The sequence below is a fragment of the Trematomus bernacchii genome, unplaced genomic scaffold (assembly GCF_902827165.1).
Source record: "Trematomus bernacchii unplaced genomic scaffold, fTreBer1.1, whole genome shotgun sequence".
NCBI classification, from domain to species: Eukaryota; Metazoa; Chordata; class Actinopteri; order Perciformes; family Nototheniidae; genus Trematomus; species Trematomus bernacchii.
In genome coordinates this window covers 4602358-4629941 of record NW_022987477.1, presented here as the reverse complement: position 1 = coordinate 4629941, position 27584 = coordinate 4602358, and the positions used below count along the sequence as shown (strand labels likewise).

Genomic DNA, 27584 nt, shown 5'->3' with positions numbered 1-27584 from the left:
CTTTTACCAATATATTTGAGTGAATGCAACAGTTTGAAAACAGCATGACATTTGGATTATTGCTATTCTTAAGAATAGCATCGCTGTGTAAGACTTGAATAATTATGTACGGACCTAAAGTACCCCATTGCCTTTCAGTAACAACACAACCTCATTTTACATCATTTTATTAAGAAAATAAGTATAAAAATATAAATATAAAACAATATGACTCAGCATCCAAACAATTGTCAGCGTATGACACTTTTCCTACAACACACACTTTCTGTTACATATTACACATATATGATGAAATGAATTCACAGTTTGACAAATAAACTGCACCAACCACTCACATGAACATTGCTTGCCAGACAAAGATAGCAAATAGTATATATGATGTCCATCATTAAAAACACTTTGTACATGTACAGTATTTAATGGAGGTGGCTGAAAAAACCACATCACTCCTTCCCTACCCCACCCAAACCCACTCCAGTGCCATTAAACATTGATAGTATACAATACTACTATCTCTCAGGTAAATTACAAAACACATTGTCCACACCATTGTTCACAAAAAATCCTAAAATTCAAAGGCATCTTTACTGATAATGATCAAAAAGAGTAAAACTTTGAGAATTATACTCTATCTCCATTAATGAGAAAGTTCAACTCAGTTCAAGTCTTGAAGTCCACTTCAGCATCCACAAGTCCATTGCAACATATTTAGTTTGTGTGTTTGTGCGTGCACGCACTTGTGTGAGAATCAAAAAGACTTCTAGTTCACTAGCGAGCTAGCTAGCAAACTAGACAGATAAACATATATATAGCTGATAGATAGGTAGACAGACGGTCAACTAGCTTGCTAGCTAACTAACTAGACAAATAGCTGTCTGGCTAGCTAGCTAGATAAACAGACAAAATATAGGCTTGGAAAAAGAGAGACCGCATGGCTCTGTCTAGGTCTCCCTGTCAGGGCTCTTCGCTATGTACATTTCTGCCAACTTTTTGAATGGTGTTCCCCAGTTGCTGAGGTAATCGTAGTCATGGTCCCCCTCAGTGGCTGCAGACTCCAGTGAACTCAGGGACTCAGCCAGTGACCCGCTGCCCTCGTAAGCATACGTAGCCAGGGAGTCATATGGGGGCGCTGTCGGGTCCAAATCGTTCTCCTGAAGCCTCCCGTTAATGAAATATCTGACGTCCGTGTTATCCTTTATAGGTGATGTCCTCCGAAAGGGAAACAACATTTCAGGTATGATGTCCCTGCGTAGCTTGTTAGCATCCATCACCTCTGGGTTGCGCAGTGTGCCAATATCAAAGGCCTGAGTGTCCTCCTCTCCGCCGCCTTCATCATTGTAGCTGACAACGTTGTCTCTGACATCCTCTTTGGAGATGATCAGAGGCTCCTTCTTCCTCTGTCTCCTCAGGGCAGCAAACAGCACCACGATCACTACACACAAACAGTGGGAGAAAGCTCAGCATAAGTCGTGTGCCTGCTAACGTGTCATGCATTAAAGGGCACCGGGGAGCAGAAGCGCAGAGGGGAGACACATTTGCTTCCAGTTATGAATCCCCAACACTGCCTCAGGCATTCACCTCCTATTATTAAAGATTCATTGAAAAAGCTTTTTCTTTCTTTTTCCCTTGAACGACACATTCACTGCATAAAATGCGAGGCGGTTGAGGATCTTTTTTCTCTACCCTGCACGCTGCCTCACGTCACATCTCCGTCATTCTTCTTCCAGAAGTAAAAGACAATCAGAAATTGCCGGGTGAGCATGCTTCCAGAGAGTGGCACTGGTGGTAGCAAGTTTTTTAAATAAATCCCATAAATCTTCTGAAAGAAGAGGAAGCAATGTCTCACTTAGGACAAGAACAAATGCTGCTTCGCCACTGCCTCTTTCCTTCTTCATTTTCTTTTTTTTTGTCATACCAGCAGGTACTCTAGTTGTATATCTGCCTCCCACCTGGGTGATAATTACAATACCTTCAACATGGGTTCTATGGACCTGGAGGTGGCAAATTATAAGGATCTTTACAAACATTTCTGACTGACCAGTGCCATAATTTTAGACAGCGCAGAGGGCTGCAATGAGGAGAAACAGATAGGGAGAGCCGTTCCAGCTCAGCGCCTGCCTGTCGGAGTCAAGCAGAGGTGAGTGAGGCAGTCTGTCAGGGGCTTCAAGCGCGAAAAAGCGTCAGATAATGAGCAGATGTCATGATATTTTGCTCAAGAGGAGAGCATGGAGCTTAACCTTCAGTACATTCGATATTTGAGAGAAAATCTGCCCACCGCCAGACACGGAATTTAAAATCTGGAGTTTAAACAAGCAGATGGAAGAAAAGCTGGCCGATATTATAATTTGCTCGTGTCGCTAGCTTAGTCAGGGTACAGATCAAATGGCATGCATACACTCATTCTCGAACACCATATTATTGAGCAGCTCAACAGTACGCAGGGTATACAGTCACAATGCCTAGTCAGTCATAAATGCTCCCTTCCTTTCAAGCACTGTGCTTAGCCAAGCGAGGTAAAGTTCAATGACAGTTGAAACCCATTACTTATTGATATGCCCTTGCACTACACATTTCTGCTTTTTGCTGGGTAAAATGATAGGCACAGTTGCTGTTGTGCCCTGTATGATGTTACATACTGCCCTGGATCACAAGGAGGGGCTGAAGTGGTGCTTAAGGATCTCAGGAAGTAACATGCAACCGAACAGGGACACGAGCAGAGCATTTTGTAAAGTGGATTTGTTTGACAATGACTGGGGCTTATTGTTTTCTCACTGACAACTATTAAGTATAACATTATGTGGAAAGCCGCCCCATCTCTTTCTTGCCACAAATGTCCAACATATAATCCTTGAAGAAAAAGGAAAGTGAATCAACTTTTCATTAATTGGACTTGTTTTAACTTATCACAAGTGCCTTCTTTTCACATTACCTTGTGTACTGAAGCATGGTGTGTTAAAAACACAATAATTCAGGGGTGATTGGTTAGGCGGACAAACTCTAGGTTTGCATCTTCTCTATAGCCGCGTTCACACCGGAGTACTTTTCACCGTACTTTTCGCGTTTAGTTCCGTTAGTACCCCTTATGTCGCGTTCACACCAACAATCGTACTTAATCTCGGGAACTTTTACCCCCATTTTTAGTGCCCACTGAGAGATCGTACTTTCCTGTGGGTAAAAAGTGCCCCAGTGCTGATTGGCTGGGCGAATTGCAAACCACGCCCCGTACAACTGTGAAAATGTTGTGTAGAGCCGCCATTGTTTTTCCTCGCTACAAAAACCCAGCGCACCGACGGAGTTGTTTTTGAAAGCAGTTATGGCAAGCATCAAGAAATGATGAGGAGGTGTCGGCGCTTCTGGAGATCTACGCCGAGGACGCGACCCAGGGAATGCTACTGAAGCCAGTTCAGTAGCTTTCACTCGACCTGGGAATCGTGCACAGCCCCACGGCACACCGGCTAAAAATAAAGAAACTCAGGCAGGACTACAAACGGCGGATTCAGTGGCCAACGATGACGACCACGACGAAGGTAAAATCAACTACATGCACTGGGGTTTTAATCTGCACAATAATGGTCTCAGATGTACTTTTATTTGCTCAGTAGATCAAGCTAGCCATGCTAGGCTGAATAGGCTAACACCGGCCCCGAGCTAGCTACATCTAGCTAGCTAGATATTCTCGGCCGCTATGAAAACGTTTTGACTTGTGAATAACTGTGTAGTGTTTCTGTAATTTGCTTCACTAACTCATGGCACTAATCGTCTGTTTCAGGCGAGGATGGACAACTCTCGGGATTGGAAACAAGCGAGCTTTGCATTCTAGATCACAGCGCTTGCTCGTCCCCCTTACCAGCAACCAAACGCAAAGGTACACACACTGTAACTTTGTCTTGAAAGAACGTTACGCATCGAACTGATGTTCACAATCATGTTTATTTCCTTCTTGGTACAATTATGAAACAGCGTGAAAACGTATTCGCCTAGACCGGCATTTACAAATGTTCGCGCCTTTTTACTCTCTCACAAACATTGTGAACATCCGGGCTAGAGGTCACATGACTTCCGGTACGAAAACTTGCCTCAACAACATTAAACAAAGTTCAAGCATACATGAAGCACAATCCTCCGTGTTTGAACCTCTTAAATCGCTGCATAGCCGATTTATTTGGACTGGATTATCCCAGAGAGGCTAAACATTCTGAAACACAGTTTCAAATTTGTGAAACCTTAATTCTATTTGTGAAAATACAAAAAAGAGAGATTTCAGTGCTTTTTCGCATCCTGGCCACATTAGACCAGGTCCTGATCTAAAACCACTATACCTAGACTCATCAAATCTGGACTGGATTATCCCAGAGAGTCAAAAGATTCTTTATAACACAGTTTGAGATTTGTGAAACCTTAATTCTATTTGTGAAAATACAAAAAAGGGAGATTTCAGTGCTTTTTTTACATGTAGACCACATTAGACCAGGTCCTGATCTAAAACCACTATACCTAGACTCATCAAATCTGGACTGGATTATCCCAGAGGGTCTAAACATTCTTTATAACACAGTTTCAGATTTGTGAAACCTTAATTCTATTTGTGAAAATACAAAAAACACATTCCTAGTATGTTGTAAAACTACATGGCGACTAAACAGATCTTGTATCTTGCTTATTTTCCCCTCTTAGGAAAGCGGACACGGGATGCGAATTTCTTTGACACTGTCCAGGCGTTGGAGGACCGGCGTGCCGTGGTGAAAGAGTCGATGCACGGGGATCAGATGGTGCTGTTCACCAAGGCCCAGGAAACGGAGGACAAGATGCTCACCAGTTCATTTTATATTATTGTTATTACTGTTATTATATAGTCTTGATACAATTGACACTTTATTTTATATTGATAATGTTAATTTACATGTACAACTTCTATTTTATTTACATTGAAAATGTGAACTTCTATTTACTGTTAAACAGATCCTGTAGCTTGCTTATTTCTCCTGACACTTTATCTTTAGTGACCGTAGCATCCTATACATCACATGTAAGTGATTATTCTGATACCATCATGTTTCATCGGTTATAAACTGGCAAAGCTTTATTTGTCATTTATTTATCATCAATGTTGCAACCTTGTGGAGGAATGGCAGGGGCACATACACAAATATGATAATTTATATAATTTTAAATATTATTTGACCTAAAACTAAATGTTTTTATGATTGTCCTCTGAGGAGGACATGGGGATTTGCAAACCTTTAATTCCCCCCCCCCCATTTTACACAACACAAAATGGAGCACTGTACAAAAGATCAGCTTTATTGTCAAAATGTTTACAATTTACACGCTGTTCAGATGCCTCATAAAGCTGGGTCGCCGGTAAGGCAGTCCATTCGTCCCTGTACTCATTACTTTCACAAAGGTTATGTAATATGCAACATGCTGCCACCTGGATTTTGATCTTGTCCATCTTGCAGTCGTTTCTTTTCATCAAGCACCGCCACCTGCCCTTCAGTCTGCCAAAAGCGTTCACCACCACTCGTGCTCGGCTTGTTTTGTTATTGTACGCAAGTTACTCAGGCTGCATTAACTCAGTTACAAAGCTGTATAACATGAGCACAAACAGCACAACTTCAGTCGACTCCATCTCCATCATGTCTGAGGTCGGAAGGTAAACAACAGACGCCTAATGTACAGCGAGTGGGTGGGCGTCGCAGTATACGCAGGAAGTTTTTCTTCTTCTTCTCTTGTTTTGCAGCGGATTGCAAACAACTTTAAGGTGCATACCGCCACCTACTGTACTCACCGTGAAGTGGTTTGTGGCCTGCCAGTAAAGCCGAAGAAGTGACGTCAGCGGCTCATTTGCGTAATCTTCCCTCAGGGAAAAGTAGTCCGGTGTGAACGCGATCTGTACTAAGTGCCCTGGGGTTAAAAGCGCCGTGGCTCTTAGTGCCGGAACTAAGTACAGGAAAGTACTTGGTGTGAACGCGGCTTATGTATCACCAATGTCACACTAATAGTTTTAAACATTAAAACGCTAAATGGCTGACAGCCAGAATGGGCGCTGCTGCCAGAAATGCAACATTTATATTACATTTTATTGATTGTTGCACGTTTGGCCAGCTTTTAATCAATGTCCTGTTTGTCGAGATAGACCCTATTATAGCAAAGAGCCATTCACCATTTCCATCCCTCCCTGTTGGCACTCAGCAGCATGTACTTGAGCAAAGCAACACACTCTGGGCCATGTTATTGACTTTGGCACCTTGAATTGGCTGCAGCATAGAGCTTATGAAAGTTAGGCCTTGCTGTAGCTCTAATTGTACTCACCTTCTGTGTGTCATGTGCCCAGACCATGGACAAAAAAGCACAACTTTCAAAAGGTACATCAACAAAATGTGTCTGTGGCAAGGTCATTATGATCCTTTGCCTGGCCCTAGACCTATAGTTCAGGGGCTTTGATGCAGAAAGAACAAAAAGGTAACCTCGTTTTCAACCAATTCAAGGAGCAAACATTAATGTGTTATTTGAGCCTGCACAATCAGGGATGGCTGGCTAGAAATGAGATGGATGCTTTGTTAATGTCTGTGCAAAAATTACAGACCCATTGTTTTAAATGTCAATTTGAAAATCGGATACAGTTGTATGTTTTATAGATTTCTATGACCTCCAAGGCCAATTTATGATTTTTGCTTCAGGGCAGATTTAATGAAATTGACTTGATTAAGAAGAGTTGCAAGCAGAAACCTAGCAAAACATTGAAAGACAAACATCTCAAAGCAGATAACACTGGTCAAAAATACATGGCCACACACACATGCAGACACACTCGTACTCACTGAGCAGGATGATGACACAGAGCAGTATGGCCACCAGAGCTCCAGTTGTGAGGCCATCTGAGAAGGGCAGCACCTCGGGGTTACAGGTCTGCATGTTTCCACGGCTGTCGCAAGCACACACTCGCACGATCAGTGTACTGGTGCTGCTTTGAATGGGGTAGTCATTGTCTGAGATCACAACAGGCAGGAAGTACATGCTCATCTCACGCCGGCTAAACCCCCCCCTCCGTGTCAGGATATTGGCAGTGTTATCTGTGGAAAGATGCAAATGGGTAAAGCTTGTCAGTAAGGAGATGTTTCACTTAGCTATGACATTGCAATCTTTACTTCCCCTACTCTTTTTATGCTGTGACAGACAGCTCATAATAGCTTTACTGGGCCATTTTTAATTACTAGCACCATGAGTAAAGATGTCTAAATAGTCATTAAAACAAACACTAAGCATCTTAGTAACAACCTGTTTTATATGACACTTTTTCTTTGAGATTATAGTTTTTAAGCAAACACAGCTTAATTAGTAATCATATAGTAGTTTTCATCTAAATGGACGTGGACGTGGTTACGCATGGCCACACTTTCTACCAAAACGAATTAGTCCAAAGTTTGTTTTCAAAATTCCACTCGGAGTGGAATTTTCCGTCTCCATTTTAGGGCTCTGCTGCAGTCTTTTGTAGACTGCAATGTATCCTGTTGGTTGAGAAACTGTTCTTAATCAAAACTCTAAATGTATTTTAGAGCTATGACCAGGCAAACTGCAGTCATACTAAATGGAACGGTCAATACAGATTGAACATTTGAACAACCTCTTCAATTATCTCAATACATGTTGTTTATCATACCACTTTTTTAGCCTGAGCATCTTTTAATTTGTAACAAAGAAAGCAAAATATTGATTTAAAAAAAAACGTATCTTCTGCTAATTCAATCGAAATAATACAGCTTCTAACTGGAAATGTATAATGTATATGTTCTAAACTTGAACCTATATTACATAGGGTGATGTTGTTTTCAGTAAAAATGCAAAACATGTGCATCTTACCTTCCCTGTCAACAATTGTGAAGTTTGGATTGGTGGCACTTATGCTGAAGACAAACTTGTGTCCAACAAGCGGTTCATCTGTGTCAACAGCGCTTATTGTCTGAATCAGCTGCGAAGAACAGAGCAGAGAAAACACATGAAGGCTTGAAATGCTTCTTCTTAGTTAAATGTAAAACATTGTTTTCTTAATCACTTGGCACAGAGCAACATATTTAACACTGTTAGGCGTTATAGTTTATTGCCAGGATAACACAAAACATTCTCAGCAATCAGATAGACTTTAGACTAATCTGCAAATAGTGAGAAGTGTCTGGTTAATTAAAGGATTTGCTTTCTGTTCACATTCCAACACTATAATCACATGTGTCTGCATTGTGAACTGTGCAGTAATACATCATGCACCATGCAGAGGTAGACACTTCCTCTGTGAATGTCAGGGAGTAGCTGATATATGATCCCTGCCAACTTCGGTTTGGTTCTTTGTCCCATAACAATGGAAACTGTTTCCAGACATAGGAAATGGTTCTCTTTATACCACAGCCCCATTTGCTACTTTCCTTCAGATTAATTTAATTTCTTAAAATGTTTCTTTACTGTATATGTATATTCTAAAGCTCATACATCTCTGATGCATAGATATACAATCACAATCACACCTCAAGGATTTCTTTTCACTACAAGGATCTATTCAATAATTCAGTGACTTAATACGTAATATCCACTTAAATGATATCATTAGCCTCCATTCGATATGTCTTGTATAAAAGGATGAGTTTTAAGTACCTGTCCTGCTTTGACATTCTCACAGACAAATGTGTCATAGGACATTGCAAACTCAGGGGCGTTGTCATTGACATCCAACACCTTGATGAAAACTGGCACTCGAGTTGTCTCTCGTGGGTTATCTGAAAAACATGGGTAAGAAATAATAGCATCGGCATGTTTTATGAAGTATTAGACACAAACAGAGCACCATGACAGAAGTAAGTAAGGCAAGGCAAGGCAAGGCAAGTTTATTTATATAGCACCTTTCAACACAAGGCAATTCAAAGTGCTTTACAAAAATGGAAGACATTATGAAAATGGCATTTAAAATCAGTCATTAAAAAGAAAAGATAATAAAATAAACATTAAAAGAAAAAATACATGGATAAAAGTTAAAAGTTACAGTGCAGTTTAAGATGTGAATAGTGAAAAGTAAAGGCAACATTAATGAATTGCCACATTAAATAATAATCTTACTTATTTCTGTGGCCACCACGGAAATGTTGTGCCATTTGGACATCTCTCTGTCCAGTGCTTTCAGTGTTGTGATGGTGCCGTTCACAGAATCGATGTTGAACAGCCTCTCCAGATCTGTATGCCGATCAATGGAGTATCTGAGAAGAGACACCAATAACATTACATTTTTCACAACAGTAATACTGCTTCTATAAGAGATGCAGATCTGCCCTCACAAGACACACACACTAAATTACATATTTACTTCACCAACAGAACATCACTCATTGCCAAATATATGTTCCACTCTCTGCGATGTTAAAGGGTGATACATCTTTCCTGCCTGCTCATTTGTCATTGTCAACTTTCATATTCAACTGAAATCTGAATATGCAACACGATACACCATGTGGCTTGGGCCGAGAGTAACGTTTCCCTTGTCAGAGAAGACGGGCGCCATATGTGTGGAATGGAGGTGCTGAGCTGTGTGAATCGATACAGCAAATTAGGTCCTTTCACTTTGACTTTGTGCAGTGCCACAAAGGGCTTACATAATTCCGGAAATAAACAGTGTCTGTATTCACTTCACAGGACTGCTGCCGCTATTTTCCACTGGGAAATAACCAGGAGGGAACCATGAATAATATCCTGTGATTTGGCATGCAACTCTATTTAGGGTCTCAACATTTGTCGCCGTGTCTTGTATCATACTTGACTGGCTTGTTGTCAGCGTCGGGGTCCCTGGCCGACACCACACCGACGAAGCTGCCTGCAGCGGTGTCCTCGTGAACCTCGATGATGTAAGGGTTCCTGGTGAAGACTGGAGGCTCGTCCACATCCTCCACGGTTACCTTGACCGTGGCGTAGTCTTTGAATTGCAAACCGTGGATGAACCTTGCATCTAAGTAGGTGTTTCTCACCTCCACTCTGAACTCATAGTCCCTCTTACTTTCGTAATCCAGTGCCTGGAGATGAAAGAACATCAGAAGTCAAGCTGTAGACTTTTCTGTAAAAAAAAAACAGCCTTCAGGATTTTAAATGGCAGTTCATTGCATTTCATTTGTCTGTCTTTATCTTATTCATTCTCCAAAACCAAGAGAGGAATACTGATCTCTGAGATCTCATGGGGTAAGTAGAGAGTTTCTAGCAAAAGACTGCTTTATACTATTCATTTTACAGGCTTATAGTATCTGATTTTACACTACCGTGTGATACAAAGTTCAGTCATATGTCTTTCTTACATGAAAAACGTTATCAGGGGCTTTTTCTAATCTGAAACTGTATTATTCTTTCTTTCAATAGAAGTTAAGCGAACATATTAGAATGAGATAAAGAAGATTTCTCAAAATTAATCATATTTTTACTTTAAGCTCTGAATTGGAATTCCAGATAGCGTTTTAAAGGTCCCCTATTATACCGTTTTTCATCAATATATTATAGGTCTCAGATATATACAAAACATGTCTCTGAAGTGTTTGGCTCCAAACACCAAACGGATCATTGCAGCATCCCATAATCCCCTCTGTTTCAGCCCTGTTTCAAAAGTGCTGATTCTCTGTCTGTTACTTTAGATGAAAATAAAGAGCCACTCCCCACGCCCCTCTGAGAGATATTTGGTGAAAAAGAACTCAATGGTGCTCTAGGAGGAGATTCAGGTGATAAGAGGGGGTGGGGGGGGGGGGGGGGGTGGTTACCTTGATTGGTGATTGGCTAATGGTATCTCAAGCCAAAAAAACATGACATCATAAAGTGACCAAAATCTGATCAGCTCATTTTCAGACAGGTTTTTATATAAATGGATCAGGACAAAAAGTGAGCAATTTCTTTTTTCTGAAACTTTCAGAATCTCTTTACACAGAGGGGACACATGGTTATGTATAAAAGACCTGAACAAGCGGATGTTGCATAATAGGTGACTTTTAAGACCTTTTAAAGGCATTTATTCCATTGGTCTGTTGTGGTTTGATCCTATAGGAATAAAAATGCACATAACTTGCATAGAATACTTTAATTAAGCTTTTCACGAACGCTATTCATTAAAGCTGTTTGAAATCACTTTACTTGTTACAATAAGTGTTTTGTGTGATTGCACAGCCATTATCAATCAAGTAACTGTCACATGCTCACGTGGCTGCTTTTGATGCTGGTCGCCATGTACGTTATGCCACAAAACCTACAGTACATAGACGTAGACTAAAGGAAAGGGATAAAAGGAATGATAATAGTTACATTTTTGATTATGATGACGCCCTCTTGTGTGGTTTGATCAGTGATGATGTTGAATATGTCATGACCCCCGACAATGCTGTACTCCATCTCAGCATTACGGCCAACATCTGGATCATCCGCCTTTATACGTCCAATAGCTCCTCCGATCTCTGTAGACTCCACAGCAGTCACACGGAAAGAGTCTACGCACAGACAGGGAATGACAAGCTGTATAAAGGCATATTACACATCATTGAACCTGAGGGATAAATGGCCTTGCTCTTACGGTTAGCAAAGCGCGGCGGACTGTCGTTCACATCGGAGAGCGTGATGCTGACTGTTGTGGTCCCTGAAAGACCTCCCATCTGTCCGGCCATGTCTTTAGCCTGGATCACAACCTGGTAGTTTTCCTTCACTTCTCTGTCCATGCCAGGCAGGGCTGTCTTGATTGTGCCTGAAGAGAAAACACACCAACATGCTTTCCACCAGTTTCAACAATTTAATGGACAACTTCATTTCAGAAAATGTGTTTGCTGCCTTACTGAAAATGAGATAAGAAAAAGATACATTCCAACCATGTCCTCTAGAAAATGTAATTTATATACTACTAATTTGGTTTGCCAATTATGTTTTGAGGGGAAATGTAAATGCTGCCTGGATTATGTTCCCTGGCAACTTTTTTTTAGTGTCAGAAGAAAAGCATGTGTCTGCAGCATGCAAGTCGTGGGAGGTGGTCGGGCTGAATGTGCGTACACAGAGCAGGACTTTGAACCTAACCACACACAGGACTAAGGGTGTCATATAACAAAGACTTTTGGGATAAAGATGACTTCTGTTGGGCTGCATGCAAATAGAGCCCAGCTGTGTTTGGTCAGATTTAGTTGTTATTCTTTCTCTGTCAAATAAACACATCCAACGTGTAAATAAGACAGTTTGCACTTCTTTGAAAGGACCTTCGGCAGAGTTTTATGTTTTTGCTCCCTGCTAAGAATGTCACACTGTACTGAATGCGCATGGAAATTAAATTGACAATTTGATCAATTTCTCGGTAAGATGGCAAGATGGAAAAAAGCCCGATTTGTCAGACATTACTTAAATCTAATTTTGGACATGCTGCAAATAAAATTGAAAAATGACTTGAATAGGTTGGTTTTGCCTTTTTAGCGTTTGAGTCACAAACATAGGAAAATGTTCATTGATACTGTAAGTGGTTTCTTACAGTATATGATAAATACAGATACAACTGTTTGTGGACATGTTTTAACCATTAGCACGGCAGTATTTGTCACTTCATAATTTGACTATTAATAACAAAGGATTACTGACAAAGCAGGTTGCATTACTCGTATGTATTTCTTAGTCTCCACTGAATATGTATACCCAATAAGAGTATCTACTGCAGCATGTATCTGTATTCAATGTTGTGTAGCTCGCCTCTCATGGTCTCAATGCTCTCTTCACACGACATGTGACTGCTGGAGGAACAGCTGATATTTTCAGGTGTGTGGATGTGCTTGTATAAGCCTGCTCACCCCACAGAAGGATTATATTCTGCACTGACATCTTGACTATTCATATGACCGGATTACAGGCACTGCGGCTGATTGACAGGCTGCTAGACAGGCTACAGGGCTGGCTGTTTGACAGAGTGTTGAGTGAAGGTCTTCAGAGCGGTGATGATTGGTTTTAGACTGTTGTGACACTGCCATCAAGACCTATAACTACTGTACATGTCCTAGTCAGTGAAACTATCCCATAGTAGATATTTAGGAGGGACATACTGTAATACATATTTACAGACAGACCTTGTGAAATTAAGCTCAGTTCTTCATATAATACTTTAAACAAATAAAGGTTCATGGCATCAAGTAATCTAAATAAACAAATGTATACCACAATGGACATTTCAGCTAAAATAAGTGTAATTTACAGGTTTAGTTGAGTTTAATATTTGATTTTAAAGGATGATAATAACTAACAATGTAGCTTTGTCTCTTTGTTTACTCCTCAGAAACACATTACAATGCAAGAACCGTGCATAACATTATAAACTGCAGCCAACATATCCTGCTGGGGTTTGGCTCACCATTCTCAGAATCCACAGAGAAATATGGTTGTCCCTGTAGAATGCTATACACAAGCTTGGCACTGTTCCCATATGTTTGATCATCAGCATCATCGGCAGTTACTGTGACGACAGATGTACCTGCAGAAAGAACATGCAACATTAATTGTTATGCCAAAGCAGTCATAATAAGCAATATGATCAAGTAACCAATCAACATCATTTCACATCATTTGCTTTTCAGTCACATAATACATTTGGATGACTTTTGCCACTGTTTGTAAAACTGTCAAACATAATTGCTAGTAATTCTGACTACAGCTGGGTCTCTTCTGGCACATCTGTGAAAATATTGCTTTGATTAAACCTTGGTGTCCTAGTGCAAGGATCTCTTAAATGTCACACACTGAGAAGGTTTACATCATCCATCCTTGAAGTGAAGGTTTCTCTCTCCTCAGGTAGTATGTCACTCTGATAAATCAAATATTTACCATTGCCTGTTAACAAAACCATTACATGATTGTAGCACAGTCCTTAAGCTGAACATGTGTGACTCTACTAATGTAAGGAAACCCTTTATGTAGAGATTGTTATAGTATTCATGAATGTAGAGTAGGGAAGTGTGTTCAAAAAAGTAATAACAAGTTGTTGGTAATATTTAAATTCATACAACCAATTCGGCCTTTAGCCTAGCAAGGTTATATTACTGATGCATTTCTTACTGACCTCTGTTGTCAGAGCCAGAGGTGCGGCAACATTAGATACATACTGACAAGCTTCTACTGAGGAGCTGGAATACATTTACTATGCTCAGGGACACTGCATTTGTATGTGTGTGCTCAGGGACACTGCATTTGTATGTGTGTGCTCAGGGACACTGCCTTTCATATTTCCAGCTGGCAATGCACCCAGCACCCGGTACGCAAAGTTTTATTTGGCAGTATCACCTTCAGTATCGTATCACTAAAACTCCAACCACCCTATACACATGAGCCTCCAAAAACCAAGTGGCAGGTGCTTGAATGTGTGTCATGTGTGTGCCAAATAAATATAACCCATGCATATTTAAGCTTTTTAAATAACTTGGTTCCTCTCAAATATCCTGTCATTGAGGACCTTCCATATAAAGTCCTGCATAATCCACCCAAGCGTTTCAATAACGCCACATTGCAAATACTGTCCTTGGCATTCAGGGGACCTCTGCCGTGTCCTGTTTGGGTCTGACTGTCTCCGTGCATACTAATGAACCCTTGAACATCTGTCCCACTTAGTCCCAGCACTGATAGCGTAAAAGGGAGCCGCTGATTCTTCATGGCTGGTTGGCTTGATTAACCAGTGTGTTCAGTCTGAACATATAAGGCAGTTTATCAGTCCGGAGACAAATAGTGGTGACCCTGACCCACCTTTTAGCAAGTATCCCTGCAGCTGAGAAATCTAAGCAAAGCGCATTATGAATATCAAGTAGGTCATTGTTGTTTGTCATATATAGACAATTGGGTTTTGATTTACCCTTGATTGCTCCTGTGTATTAATTTGTGGCTGCATAATTAAGGATTGATTACAAGCTGCATGCATTATTTTCATAAGCTTTGTTTATATCCGTGCCAATTGCTTTATTTATATGACTTGAATGGGATGAAGTGAAGCGCAATGAAGCAAATCCTTAATTGGAAAGACTTTGACAATCTAAACTTCCAATATTTCTGCTGCCTATTAAAAATGACAAATGGCCTTACTTGATATGAATGCCCAATGAGCCTGACCAAACAAACAACAACCCCAAAAAGCGGAAACAACTTTGAACAACTGGATACAGCGTGCCTGAGAAGTGTTTCTTGCATCATTCTATTATATTGGCTGAAATAATATTAATGTACAGGTCCATCTGCGGAATATGTTCTTGATTTATTGTTTAATCAGTTAAAAAAAACTAAAGGAAAACCCCCAAAGTAACTTATATTGACCATGCTCTAAGGGGATTTCCTCAGATTGTATATTTGGTTCATTAACAGCCCAATTAACAGCTTATAATATAAAACCGATATAAAGAGCACATTCTCAAATCTAAACTTTGTACCCTAAAAATCTTGGGCAATTTCTCTCGAAATATAAATAATCTCTAAAAATAAAACCAACCATAACTCACCAACTTCTGACATTTCGGGGACACTGGCGAAGTAGATTTCCTTTGCAAACTTTGGCTCGTTGTCGTTGATGTCGTGAATTTTAATGTTAAATTCAGTGTCAGGCTCCAGCTCCGAGTTGGTGTTTCGATCCAAGACCTTTGCAACGAGTGTGTACATGGCTTTCTCCTCCCTGTCCAGCCTTTTTGTGGCATGAATATCCCCAGACTTCTCATCAATCAGGAACAGGCTGCCCGCCCCGTCTCCAGTCAGAACGTACTTCACATTGCCTGCACCTCTGTCCATGTTGGAGTGCAGCTGGAAATGAAACAGACACATTTTATACATGAGTCAAACTTTAATGGTGGATGGGGCTTTCTAACATGCACTTTAGACTGAGAGGAAAACACACTGCTGACATGTTGTGTAACCAATACCAATAACTTAAAGTTATATTCTCCTAAATAAAAGAAAATAATCATTGCCCTGAAACCACTCTCATTAATAACACATCCCTGACATTTTGAACATGCATACATTCACTAATTAAATGTCTGGCCATGGGTGTCTCAATTGATGTCCTTTTTATTTTAGGCACTACTGAAGAAAAATAGCTTTTCAATTATGGCTTTATGCCATTCTGGACAATTCTTTCTCTCCTGGTTTTAATTGACAACTTCAATTGTGAACTGTAACACCCTACTGTCTTCACACAGTTTATTTATACCTACTGGAGATAAGGCTTCATCTTGTCATTTGGGAAATGTGTATTTTCCATGTTTTTACCTAACCCCATGCATTTACAGCATACTATAGATGTATGAAATTGTTGCGACACTCTTTGTGAACATTGGACACATTGTGGAAACCAACGTAGACCTCATATGTTTTAGTCTCAGAACATGACATAGCCTTGGAACCCTGTGTCAAATTATGTTATGACATACTCCATAAGTCCAGATCCAATTAGTCTTAGATTTTTCTTCCAAATTGGGCCTTTGAAAAAATAATGAAAACCTGACCTACAGCAACAATTGCTAAAATGAGTCACCTCTGACCTATCCATCACCTTAAAGTGGCTGCAAGTGTCATGGAGGAGTAATGGTGGCACACTGTGACCGACACTTGGTTCAGGCTCATTACTGTACTGGATCTGTCAGCAGATATATTTAGATCACCATCTCATGGGTTCACATTTTAAATGACAAGTAGTTAGGGACACAGAATGTACGTCAGCAACGTATTCATATTAATGTCTGCATGCTGTGAGGAAACTAATTATTTTTTCCGACATTTGGGAAGAGTGATGTCAACAGTACGTCTTTGAATGGGAAATTATAAATGTATAGCCAGCTATTATCAGGCAGAAAAAAATAGGACGCATTTGAATACAAGATGCTGTCAAGTTCAAATGAATTATGTGCACAGTATCTGGTGTCATGTTTGATTTCATTTTTCATTTTTGCATATGAACTCTATCTAAAGTTTATTATAATGAATTATCACTCCTTGATTTACATTTCCCATTTATTACAGTCTTTTCATTGTTTGTAGATATATGCATTCTATCCTGAGCAGTACACCAGGGAACAGAGGATTTATGTCGTGTTACGGATGTGAAGGCTGCTGCTGCTATTGACTGTGAATGACAGGCTAATTTAGGTGAGCAGGAGAGTGTTTGTATGAATTTTTGCATTGAAATGGGTTTCATATCTGTGGTAGGCGCACACTCTCCTGGGGAAAAGAAACCATAGCCACATTTCCTCTACTTTGAAATTCATTGTCTATGTAATGGTACTGTATATTGGTTAGGAACATGCTCAGTAAGCAACGCTGAACAAACGGACATATTTCATCACTGATACTCGCAACTGTTACCATTCAAACACACCTCTCTGCTTCCAGTGTGATAATTAGACCAATACAATTTCAGACCCAGTCGGACCACAGTGATTTGCATTTTTCCAAATCTTTTGATTATATTCTTCAGTAGTTTTCATCTGATTATTACCATATTTCCAGTCTTGGTTGTTAATCCTGTAAAAAGGAGCCTGAGAAGCGAAAAACAACAAACAAGGAGCCATCAAAGGAGCCTGCACCCTATGCAGCCAAGCTGTCTACAGGATCATAGGAATCTCACAGTCTGTGCAGAACCTTGTGCCATGCATTTGACATATTTCCACTATACGTGTGGGCTCGCAAGACTTTACCTTGTGAACTTTATCTAATTATCGAATGTCTACATACCGTCAACTTCCTAATCATATGGGTAAACAGATCTTTGCACGGCCATATCGATTCATTACTGAGTAGTAGTGCAGCGAAGGAGCTGTGCAGAAGTGAGCATTGTTGTACTGCTATCTTGGTATAACATGCCATCTAAAATAATGCTCCCATTGAACTATATTGACTAGAAAGAGAGCTTTAGGATTAGATTTCTGCAGGTATGTCCTATAGAAATGTTAATAATTGTACCAATTCAGTGTTGTGGCTTAAAGTGTAGAAAACAGGCTGAATCAATTTTTATTGACATATAACAGGGGCATGTTTCTTATGTTGAGGCGAGATAAACTCTGCCTCTAACATGTATTGTAAATCTACTACAACAATGATACCGTTGACAAAATGTGTTTTTTACTCACAGCCTTAACAAAATCAAATGTTCGCAGTGCCACACTATGTTTGCAGAAATTTAGTAGCTCTCCTTTCAAGGCCTTGCAGCACAAACACAGCCTTTTCAAGGCCTTACAACAGAAGCACAGAAGAGAGCCTTGATGAGTGAAATCGCCTTGCACAAACACTGAGGAATTGTCAGCAAAGCGCCAAAATCATTGGCAATTCTTGTCAGGTCTCTGGTTAGCATTACTCGGTGCTGCAAAGAGGAGATAGCAGAATAGAGTGCAGAATGGATACAGAATATTTACTCTTCCTCCCTCTTTCCCTCCGTCTCTTAAGACATAGGCAAAACCCCTTTACTTGTGGAACACTGTACTATAATGTATATCGAGCAGGTTAAATGTACTGCTTACATTATCTTTGTAGTTCATACAAGTTCTGCAAAATTCTCCCCGAAATGTACCAAACAATACCTTAATAAATCTCAGATACTTAATGGTAAAAATATTAACACATCAAAGTGAGCAACCTTGAATATTCTAATATAAAACGGCACAAGACAATAGCATGCAGCGTGAGTTTAATAGGATTTAGTTCACTTCAAACACGCCACTCAAATGCTCCAGAATCCAAAGTTTGTGCTTGTATTGCTCAGCATTGCGAGTGCTCACACTTCACAGCCCTGCTTAAGAAGTAGGGCACCACAGCTGCACACACTGAGTGCTCACACTCATTACTGGCCCTGTGAAAGTCAGTTACAATGTGACTTCAGGGCTTTACGCTGGATAAATGCACATCCCCTGCATAGTATATTTACAATCATCAACATATACCATGCTCATTTCCTGTTGACAGTACTCAATACCTTCCTTTAGCTAATGCTGTTATTTTTCTTATCATTCTGCGAGATATCCGTCAGCACCACTCAGTATGTAAGCTTCAAAGCAGCGTGCCTTTTGAACACCTTGATAAGCAGCACGAGCTGCATTTTATTATACCGTGCAGTCAGAGTTGCGCACTGCTTCCTTTTCAGTGAAAAAAGTGAGCTATACAAGAGCGTGGCAGTTCTTTACATCACTCCTGATTGTCGTAATCAGGAATTCAACCTCAAGTGACAGTTACTGAGTGTGTGTGGGTTGATTGGAGAGCTTTGATTGAATGTGAAATAAACAAGGTCTCCCACAGTGAACCACAAAGGCCATTAAATGATCTTTATGAGGAGGACCATCAAGGCTTTGATGGCTTTGTGCCGGGCATGAAAGTGCTTTTTGCATTTGGTCTCTTAGTTCTCTCTCTCTTTATCATTCTCTCGCTCTGTCTCTCCTTATTTGTTTATTTGCCATTGCTATTATCTAGCCACTATTTCGTCCAGCCATTGATGTATCTATTACAGCGGCAACAATCGATTGTTTTTCCTTGTCATTTCACTTTCAAAATAGATTTTTTTTTAAATACCCATATTTCTTTTTTCACAGCCTGAGGTTATGTCTTCAAAAAGCTTCTTCTTTTTCTGACCAAAGGTACACAACCCGATAAAATGCTAGAATAATAAGAAAATAAGAACCAAGAAAAAGTAGCAGCATAGCTTTATATATTTTGAAGCAGTTACCAGATACATGTTGTTATTGTTGTTGAAAATGTACCTAAATTATTAATCAGTTGTCGAAATATTGGACCCATCTCAAGTGGATTCACTCATCAATAAGTTGTGTAATTGTTGCAGTTTAAATATTTAACGTTTAATTTGTTTTCCATCCATCCATCACTGTAACAACTTGTTTGCAGGGCGACCACTAACGATAATGTCCGTTATTGATCCTCCCAGTCTCTTATTTTAGTTTATTGAATGAAATGTTAAAGCAATAGTAAAACAAATGACATTCACCATTTCTTAGAGGCCATGTTCATGTATCCGTTTCATGTTGTATCTTTTTAATAGTCAAAACCATTAAGATATTAAGTTAACTTTCATACATGAGAAAGACAGACAGCATTCGAACAGCTGGACCCAGGGACTGTTTGTCTTTTCTGCTTGAAAATGTACTGCAAATATAACTGAAGTTAAAGAACAGGCGCCACTGAACTATCTGTTGATTTAACAATCGCTTGATCGACTGTTTTTTATGTTGCAATTCTGCTCATTTTCCATCTTTCAAACCCGTGGCTTGTTCTCTATCTGTCCCTGAATCTACCATTTAACTTCGTTCTCTGTATCTGACTGTCGCCAACAGTCTGTCTTTCTATCTAAAACTCCAAAGTTAAACTGATTGAATTAGTGATACGGATTGCCACAGCTCCCTCTGTAAAATAGAATGGAACTTTATGTCTGGCCTACAGCCGCATGTTTTTCTGACAGTTTATTAGAGAATGATATTGGACACAGGAAGGGATGGGAACTGGTGAATGTGAATGCTGTCATGCCACAGGAAGTTGGGCTCCAGAGAGCATCAAAGAGTCAAGAAGAAAGCCACATCGCACCAGTCACTGACATCAAGCGATGGCCCCATTTACAGTTAGCTTTCACTTTGCTGCTTCATCAAATAACACAACAAGGTGCATTTCATTGGCCTTCTTGATTGATTTGTTTTCGTCTTCCTCCTCCTTCTCTCCATATTCCATTTATTTTTTGCTGTTCCTTTCTCTTCGCCACATCAGCATGATGGTTTCGGCAAAATAAGTTGTCATATCCCCCTACTCAACCTTGCACTAGACACTTGTTTACTCCGGAGAATGAGGTGTGTGATGAAAGCCAGCTTCCTCTGAGAAAATTGGCTGTCGACAGTCACCTCATTTCCCTCCCTCGAGTTGATAACTGCAGCGTTCCCTATCACACCTGTCTTCATAGTGCTAGCAGGGGTGAGCTGACAAGAACCTCTCTGATCTAGGTGGGAGGGAGGTGCATTGTCCCGCAATCCTTTGACAAAAGTGTCTTGTAAGACTTACCTTTTTCTACATCTAAGACTGGTTTTAGTCTTATATCTGTTCAAACTTGAACTTGTCCAGGCCTCAACTTGAAATTAATTATCAGATATATACTTTTGAAGAGCTCCTACAAATATGTTTGGCCCTGAAAAGTACATTATAGTTGTGAATACATTTTCTGATATTTGGTATGCCAGAGTTTGATTTAAATTATTGAGTTTTTTTTTTTGTTAAAGGCTTATTTGAATAACTTTGCCAAGGATGTCAGGGTTGCTATTGATATGTTCAAGAACCTTGGTGAAACGGTGTACAGTTAGCTAAGAAATAACTAATTTATAAATGCATCTGAATGATGTCGTCAACATGGTATGAGTTTTTCCGAGAAGGTCTACCCTCTGTCCTTCTTTTTATTTTTGTCATGTGTTAAGTGAAACCATGTCCATGTATCTTTCATTTTTGAACAATGAAATGCTATTTTATAAAGCCCTGGTGTGAAATAAGTCTTGCCAACAGCAAGTTTCTCAGCAGGCTCATGACTCATGTACCCTTTGTATTATTGACTGATTTAAGCAGGGATCACAATATAAAACTGACTTCATATTTAGTGTTAAAAACAACTTGCCTTCATATCAATGAGATGTACTTCTTTTTTAATTGATGGCATCTGCACAACAATACATCAATGATATATTATTTGAGATAGAATAGTGTGTTTTTCACCAAGCGTGCTGAAACTGGAAGGACTGTGGAAGACAGAAGGAAATTAGAGCAATATATGCACACTTGCTGTGTATCAGATAGCTCCAGTTAACTGTGCCTGTAAGAGCCAGATTTCTGGCGGCCCATCCGTCTTCAGCCAATTACATCAAACACTACCTCAACAAGCTAAACCTTCCATAATTAGTCTGCAGACAATGCGTTTGGCACCTTACCTTGCCGACATATTGATGGTCATTTCCTGCGTATTCCTCGAGCAGGAAGAATTGATTCCACATCCATCCACGCTTGGACCGCTGGAGAACTCTCCCATCACTGTCTGGCATCCCAAACAGATTCCCAATATTCCCAGGTGTGAAAGGCAGGGCCGTACTGGGCCACAGGATAGAGAGCATCAGAAGGAGCAGAACCTGATTGGTTATCATGGTATCCAATCAGCTGGAAAATGTCCTTGATGACTTCGTTGTTAGTATTGTAATGAGCTTCGGATAGGATGAACACTGGAAGGCAGTGTCAACAGAACAGACATTGTATTCCTCACTTTGATGTCCTTTAGATCCCTGTGAAAAGAGAAACACTTGTGTCAAAAAGAACATTCACAACATGTATGTATCTACTTTACATTGGGCTGTAATCCCAGCAGTGTAGAAGAAGAGAAATGACTGAATACTCAAGGTCAACACTTATTTACACAGAAACCCTGTATGCCATTGTAGTCTTTCAATTTGTGCTTGCAGTGCAGTTAATTATTTAATCAGCAAATATGTGGTGTGTGATTGAAGGATATCCTAAAAGTGCTAATTCAGTGATTGGATCTGGTCTAAGATCAGTCAACACAAAGGAAAACAACATTTTCAATACCGATTCAAACCTGTTCCTGCAGGAATCATTGAGTGAAACAAATAAAAAATAATGACTGCATTGTAAATAATGTATCATCAAAAAGCTGCAATCATCACAGTGCCTTTGTCCAATTAAGTTAACTCACTGCAGCTTCATCTCCCTGGCGTCACTCTGCCTCTGTGTCCTTGTATTTGAACAGTAAAAGACTGAGCAGCACTTCACTAATTATAAGTTGCATTACTGATGTTTGGCAAACAGTGCTTCACAGTGTGTGAGTATATTTGAATAGCAGAACACAGGCATCTCTAGAAGCCTATTGCTCCTGACATGAGCAATAGGCACCACTTTAAAACACTCGACTCAAACTCACTTTTTTTTTTTATTATCCGCTTCACGCTCATTCAGTTATAACGCTGCAGTGCGGACTCCACTACTCAGTATAGATGCATTGTCCTTCAAAAGATATATCCCTTTCATAGCCTTCCTAGGGCTGCACAATTTACCAATAAAAAAATAGACATGAAATCTTACTATCTTGTTTTACTCGTGGCTTTGGGCCCAGTTTAATGCTCAGTTTCAAGAAGCTATGTTTTGTGTTTTAGCAGCAGAAAGACTAAACAAAGTACACTTATAGAAAATGTATATTTATTTTTATCGCAAGTAAAATCGTGCAGCTGTATCCCTTACTCATACCTCTAAGATGTTTGTGCATATAGTAGCAATCTGTGGATTATTCCATACATTTGTATTCCCCAAATATGAAATGATGTCTCCAAAGAAACAAATAACCATAACCAAAACAGCCCCATGCATCTCTTTGAATGTGAAGGCATTATGTGTTATTCTGAGCTTTCTCCTGATACTTCACTCAGACGGTGTCTCCACAAGGACTCATCCTGATAGGTAATTTGGGTGTGCATGCATAATTTATGGTCTTTTGGAAGCTAATCCTAATAAATCTTGCCTCTCTTTCTAAAAGAGCTCATTTAGTAGGATTCCCGTATTAAGGCTACGAGTACCAGAGTTATCCTGACAGAGCTCACTGTGTACCCCGGGGAATGCTGGGTAAAGGCACATGCTAGTTTAGCAATCCCTCTGCTTTTTGTCCAGAGCTCTTAAATAAGGACTGCATTGTCAGTGGAACTATTCACTCGAACAAAGCGTATGTTACTGTCTATGAACAAATTAGTATTATGGTTCAATTGATGAAAGTGAAGTACGGCATATAAATTAATGTACTCCTTTGAATAGAATATCACATGAGCTAATGAGATCTCAGCGAAACAAATGTTTCATTCTGCGCCTTCTTAGTCACTTGAATCGGTTTAATCAGCAATCATATTCAAGTGTTCAGAATACTTTTCCACTGAGTTGGTTAAAGTTTGAAATTGATTGCCATTAGTACTTTTGAAAAAGGTAAAGCCCAATGTAGCTTCTCAAGGTTCCAACTAAAGCACTTACCTTTCAGTCATTTATAATCATAATCAACATATTACAACAGGGTGTCCTTCTCTGACACCACAGCGTAAATTAAAATATTGTCAACGTACTACTTCAGCAGGGAAAGAGATACAGAAATACGTGGCGTTACAAATTGCTGATCCCTGCTACATTTTTATGATATTTTCCTGTGCATGCCCATAACGTGGCTTGAGTGTGACATGTGCATTTTCCGAAATCAGGAAACGCCGCCTTGCAATTAATCTAGTCTGATGCTTGTGATTGCATTTTCTAATTATCTTTCCAGCCTGTCCTTGAGTTTTAATAGCATTCTGGATATTAATCTTTGATGTGGTGTGCCTATTAAGCATTAGGGCCAGTGTGTCTTTTCAGAATTATTCCAAACACTCCATTAAAGGATGAGTGAGCATGCTGAATACGTGCCAGATCCTATAGACTCAAGCTGAGTTATCTCCACTCATTCAGCCTATTAACATTTTGGGGTTTATTAAAAGAAAGTTGTTTATGATTACATTAAGTCGCAGACAGCTTATATGGCTCGGCATTAAAAAACAGAGATGTAAAGTGACAAAATGGTTAAATATGCTTTTAAAAGTGTTTCTAGGGTTGTTATTCTTAATCTTGGCCGAGACACTTTCTGGCGAGAGCTCCGCTGTGCTCCATTTCTGTAATCTCCAAAATTATACATTCTTTTTTTTTGCTGAATAAGAATATCTTTGATCAGATATAAACTAGCTGTTCATCAGGATATTCTTCCTAGAAAAGCAAAGACTTGCACATTACTCTGTAAGAATTTAAATGCACATGCATCCCAAAATTGAACATCCAGGCTTCCCCTCAAACATTAAACTGAGCACTGCAACTAAGCATTTTTATGGCTTTCCTGACTTTAGGAGGACAATAATTATGTGCAGCACAAGTCTGGCTGCAAACCTTTGCTAGAGGTCTTGCATGCATAATAAGTGGATAATCCTCTATACATGGGATAATATAAACACCTAAAGTGACCATCTGTTTTCTGTGTTGCTGCAACCTTTACCAAAGGGAATAATATATCGCACTGTTTATGTGTTTTTAACGGTAAACTGCACTTTCAACCAGAATGTACTGAGTACATTTAGTTCACTGACATTAAGCACAAATGCACATTTTTCAAATGTCAGCGGACTTTCTAAATGTAAATTGTATGAACATAATTAAATACGCGTTCAATTGTTATGGTTTGTGCACATTATTGTAGGAGCTAACACCTCTTGAACCGAGCAAACCAACAGACACACACACACACACACATAAAACACACCTTTATACACAAATGCAGACTGAATAAGGGCGGGACGACATATTTAACCACCTACCATCCAAAACCTTACTACACGCATATTAAAATGGCTGGCATTCAAAAACTGTGTAGGGTTAGTTTAGCTGAATAATTCAACAAGTGACAATGACAATCATATAGAAACACAGACGCAGGTACATTCATTGGGAAAAGGAAACATAAAATGGAGAGAGGGCAAAGGAGGGTTGCAAGGTCACAAAACTGCCGCCATGATGAGTGTTGATCACTCGTACCTTTATCCAACAACAGGATTTACGGCTGGTAAATACAGCATTTCTGCACTGACCAACACTAACGGTACATGTGAGGTGGGTGCACAAAAAAAAGCATTTTATGATTGGCAGTTTGAGTAGCTCCAGTGATTGCTTGCTGGTTTGTCAGAGCGGCACGGACATAGGGTAAATCTATCATGAGATGCAGCACCTGTGCAAACCTCCACTTGGTGGAGCCCTAGACCTTCACAAGTCTGCTGCAGTCTCTGGAAAACCACAGCAAGCTTCACTCATGTTTTGAAATCCTCTGAGCAATTTTTGTGATACAGTGCACACTTCCTCATTGAAAGCTTCTTTTCAAATGAGCGAGGGCCCTTTCTCTTGAAAAGGGTGTGTTGACGGTGAAAATACTTCATTATGGAGAAAAAAAAGCCTAATTCATGATTGCTTTTGAAGGCGTTTTAACAAGGTAATAATATATAACTTCAAACAACTATGAAAAGGAAATTATTTTCAGGGTAGCATAGCCGCATCACAATAAATTACACACTTCAACAACATCAAAAGAATATAATGATGCTGGAATAATAAAAACTGGCTAAAATCTCCATTCCATTGTTTTTTAGAGAAAATGCATATTTCCTCCACTCTGTTCGCTCTGTTCGATTCCTCACTAACATAGCTTGTATTTTTCATCCTTTAGAAGCAGCATTGTGAATGCTCATGCGATGCCGTGAGGGGGAAATAGATTTCCACCTCTTTTCTTTTTAACACTGAAAGGTCACTCCATATCTGACAATAATTCAGGGAGCGTGTTAGTGGCTAATTTGCACTAAACAGTAATGGCGTTACATGGGTGACCCGGTGCACATTACAACACCCCGATACATCACTTTGGTGCCTGTAAAGCTGTCTGAGTGTGTGAGGCAACACACCCCGGGACTAAAAATGAGAGAAGGAGAGTAAGGGTGGATTAAGTTTGTGCTGTGGAGGATATGAGCATGTACATACTCAGCAACACTGTTGGCTGCTCGCGTCGCGCTGCTTCGAACACCATGATAGACACTTCCATGCGTTTTTAGAGATAGGAATGGTACAGTGCCTCTCCATCAAATCTGCCAGGAGCACATCACAAGTCTGATTCGCCCTCACTGCATCCCAGCAGAAACACACATACAGCAACACACAACGACACTTAAGCAGGTGCACGCACACTTGCAGACAATATTTGACATAGTCATAATCATTCATCTCATGTACACATGACCATGGCTCTCCGTCGCTGCACAGTATCGAGTTAGAAAAGCACTGAGTAGAATGAAGCACTTTTGGTTTTAGTTACAAAGTTAAGCTTATATTTAGAAAAGCACACAATTACACATTATATAATTCCCACAATAAAGTGACATATGTTATGTTATATACTGTCTGACAGGTGTCACAGGCTTACTGTTTTTTTTTTTTTTCATTTAATTTCAGAGGAATGAAAAAATGCTGGAGAATAATACAACGGGGGTAATTTCTAGGATTGTCAGGCATCATCATTAATCTCAAAGTTGAAATGTGTCTAACATATTTTGAGCCTACTTCCACGTACACTTTTTTTCTCCATATTCAAGCACACCCTGTACATACATAAATGATGAAGACATTCAAGATTAGAGTTTTGAACAGAGAATCGAATCAGTCCCCAGTTCAGCCGACGGAGCGTTTATAAACCTCTTTGAAGTTGCAACTCTTCTTTTTCATCAGACCTCCCCACTGCTGCGTAAGTGTAGCTTTGCCACAGTGCAACAAAAAGAAGCACATCATCTCTTGGAGTCTGGAGGCAGACAACGTACAAACACATCCCTAAACATTAATCAGCAAAAAAAAGAAGCCGTTACCTTTTTTTGATTGTCACAGCTTAGCATCCATCTGTGTCACTGAGGGACCGGTACTGTGTTCCTTCTCCTTAGCAGTGCTTAGCGCTGGAGAATAGGACTCCTCACGGC

General features: G+C 39.9%; 1 protein-coding gene across 2 annotated transcripts; it reads right to left on the bottom strand.

Annotated features, from left to right (window-relative positions):
* Positions 1–217: 217 nt before the first annotated feature.
* cdh10a (cadherin 10, type 2a (T2-cadherin)) lies at positions 218–27584 on the bottom strand. Of its 2 annotated transcripts, XM_034145621.1 has the most exons (12): positions 27477–27584; positions 21948–22292; positions 15501–15795; positions 13376–13495; positions 11576–11743; positions 11311–11492; positions 9793–10046; positions 9103–9239; positions 8644–8765; positions 7861–7969; positions 6822–7073; positions 942–1432 (listed from the first exon to the last, which is right to left on the bottom strand). In XM_034145621.1, the coding sequence occupies exons 2-12, from the start codon at positions 22155–22157 to the stop codon at positions 942–944; spliced, it is 2340 nt and encodes a 779-aa protein (XP_034001512.1). In that variant the 5' UTR covers positions 22158–22292; positions 27477–27584. The 2 variants fall into 2 exon arrangements, with proteins under 2 accessions (XP_034001521.1, XP_034001512.1); XM_034145630.1 differs by lacking the exon at positions 27477–27584 and having other exon boundaries at positions 218–1432; positions 21948–22157.

Excerpts from the sequence above, each read along its gene's own strand:
- cdh10a (XM_034145621.1), bottom strand. The coding sequence starts at position 22,157 with ATGATAACCAATCAGGTTCTGCTCCTTCTGATGCTCTCTATCCTGTGG. Across the intron at positions 13,496-15,500 it reads CCCCGAAATGTCAGAAGTTG|GTACATCTGTCGTCACAGTA; the intron begins GTGAGTTATGGT and ends TTCTTTCTGCAG. Across the intron at positions 10,047-11,310 it reads GCGTCATCATAATCAAAAAT|GCACTGGATTACGAAAGTAA; the intron begins GTAACTATTATC and ends TTTCATCTCCAG.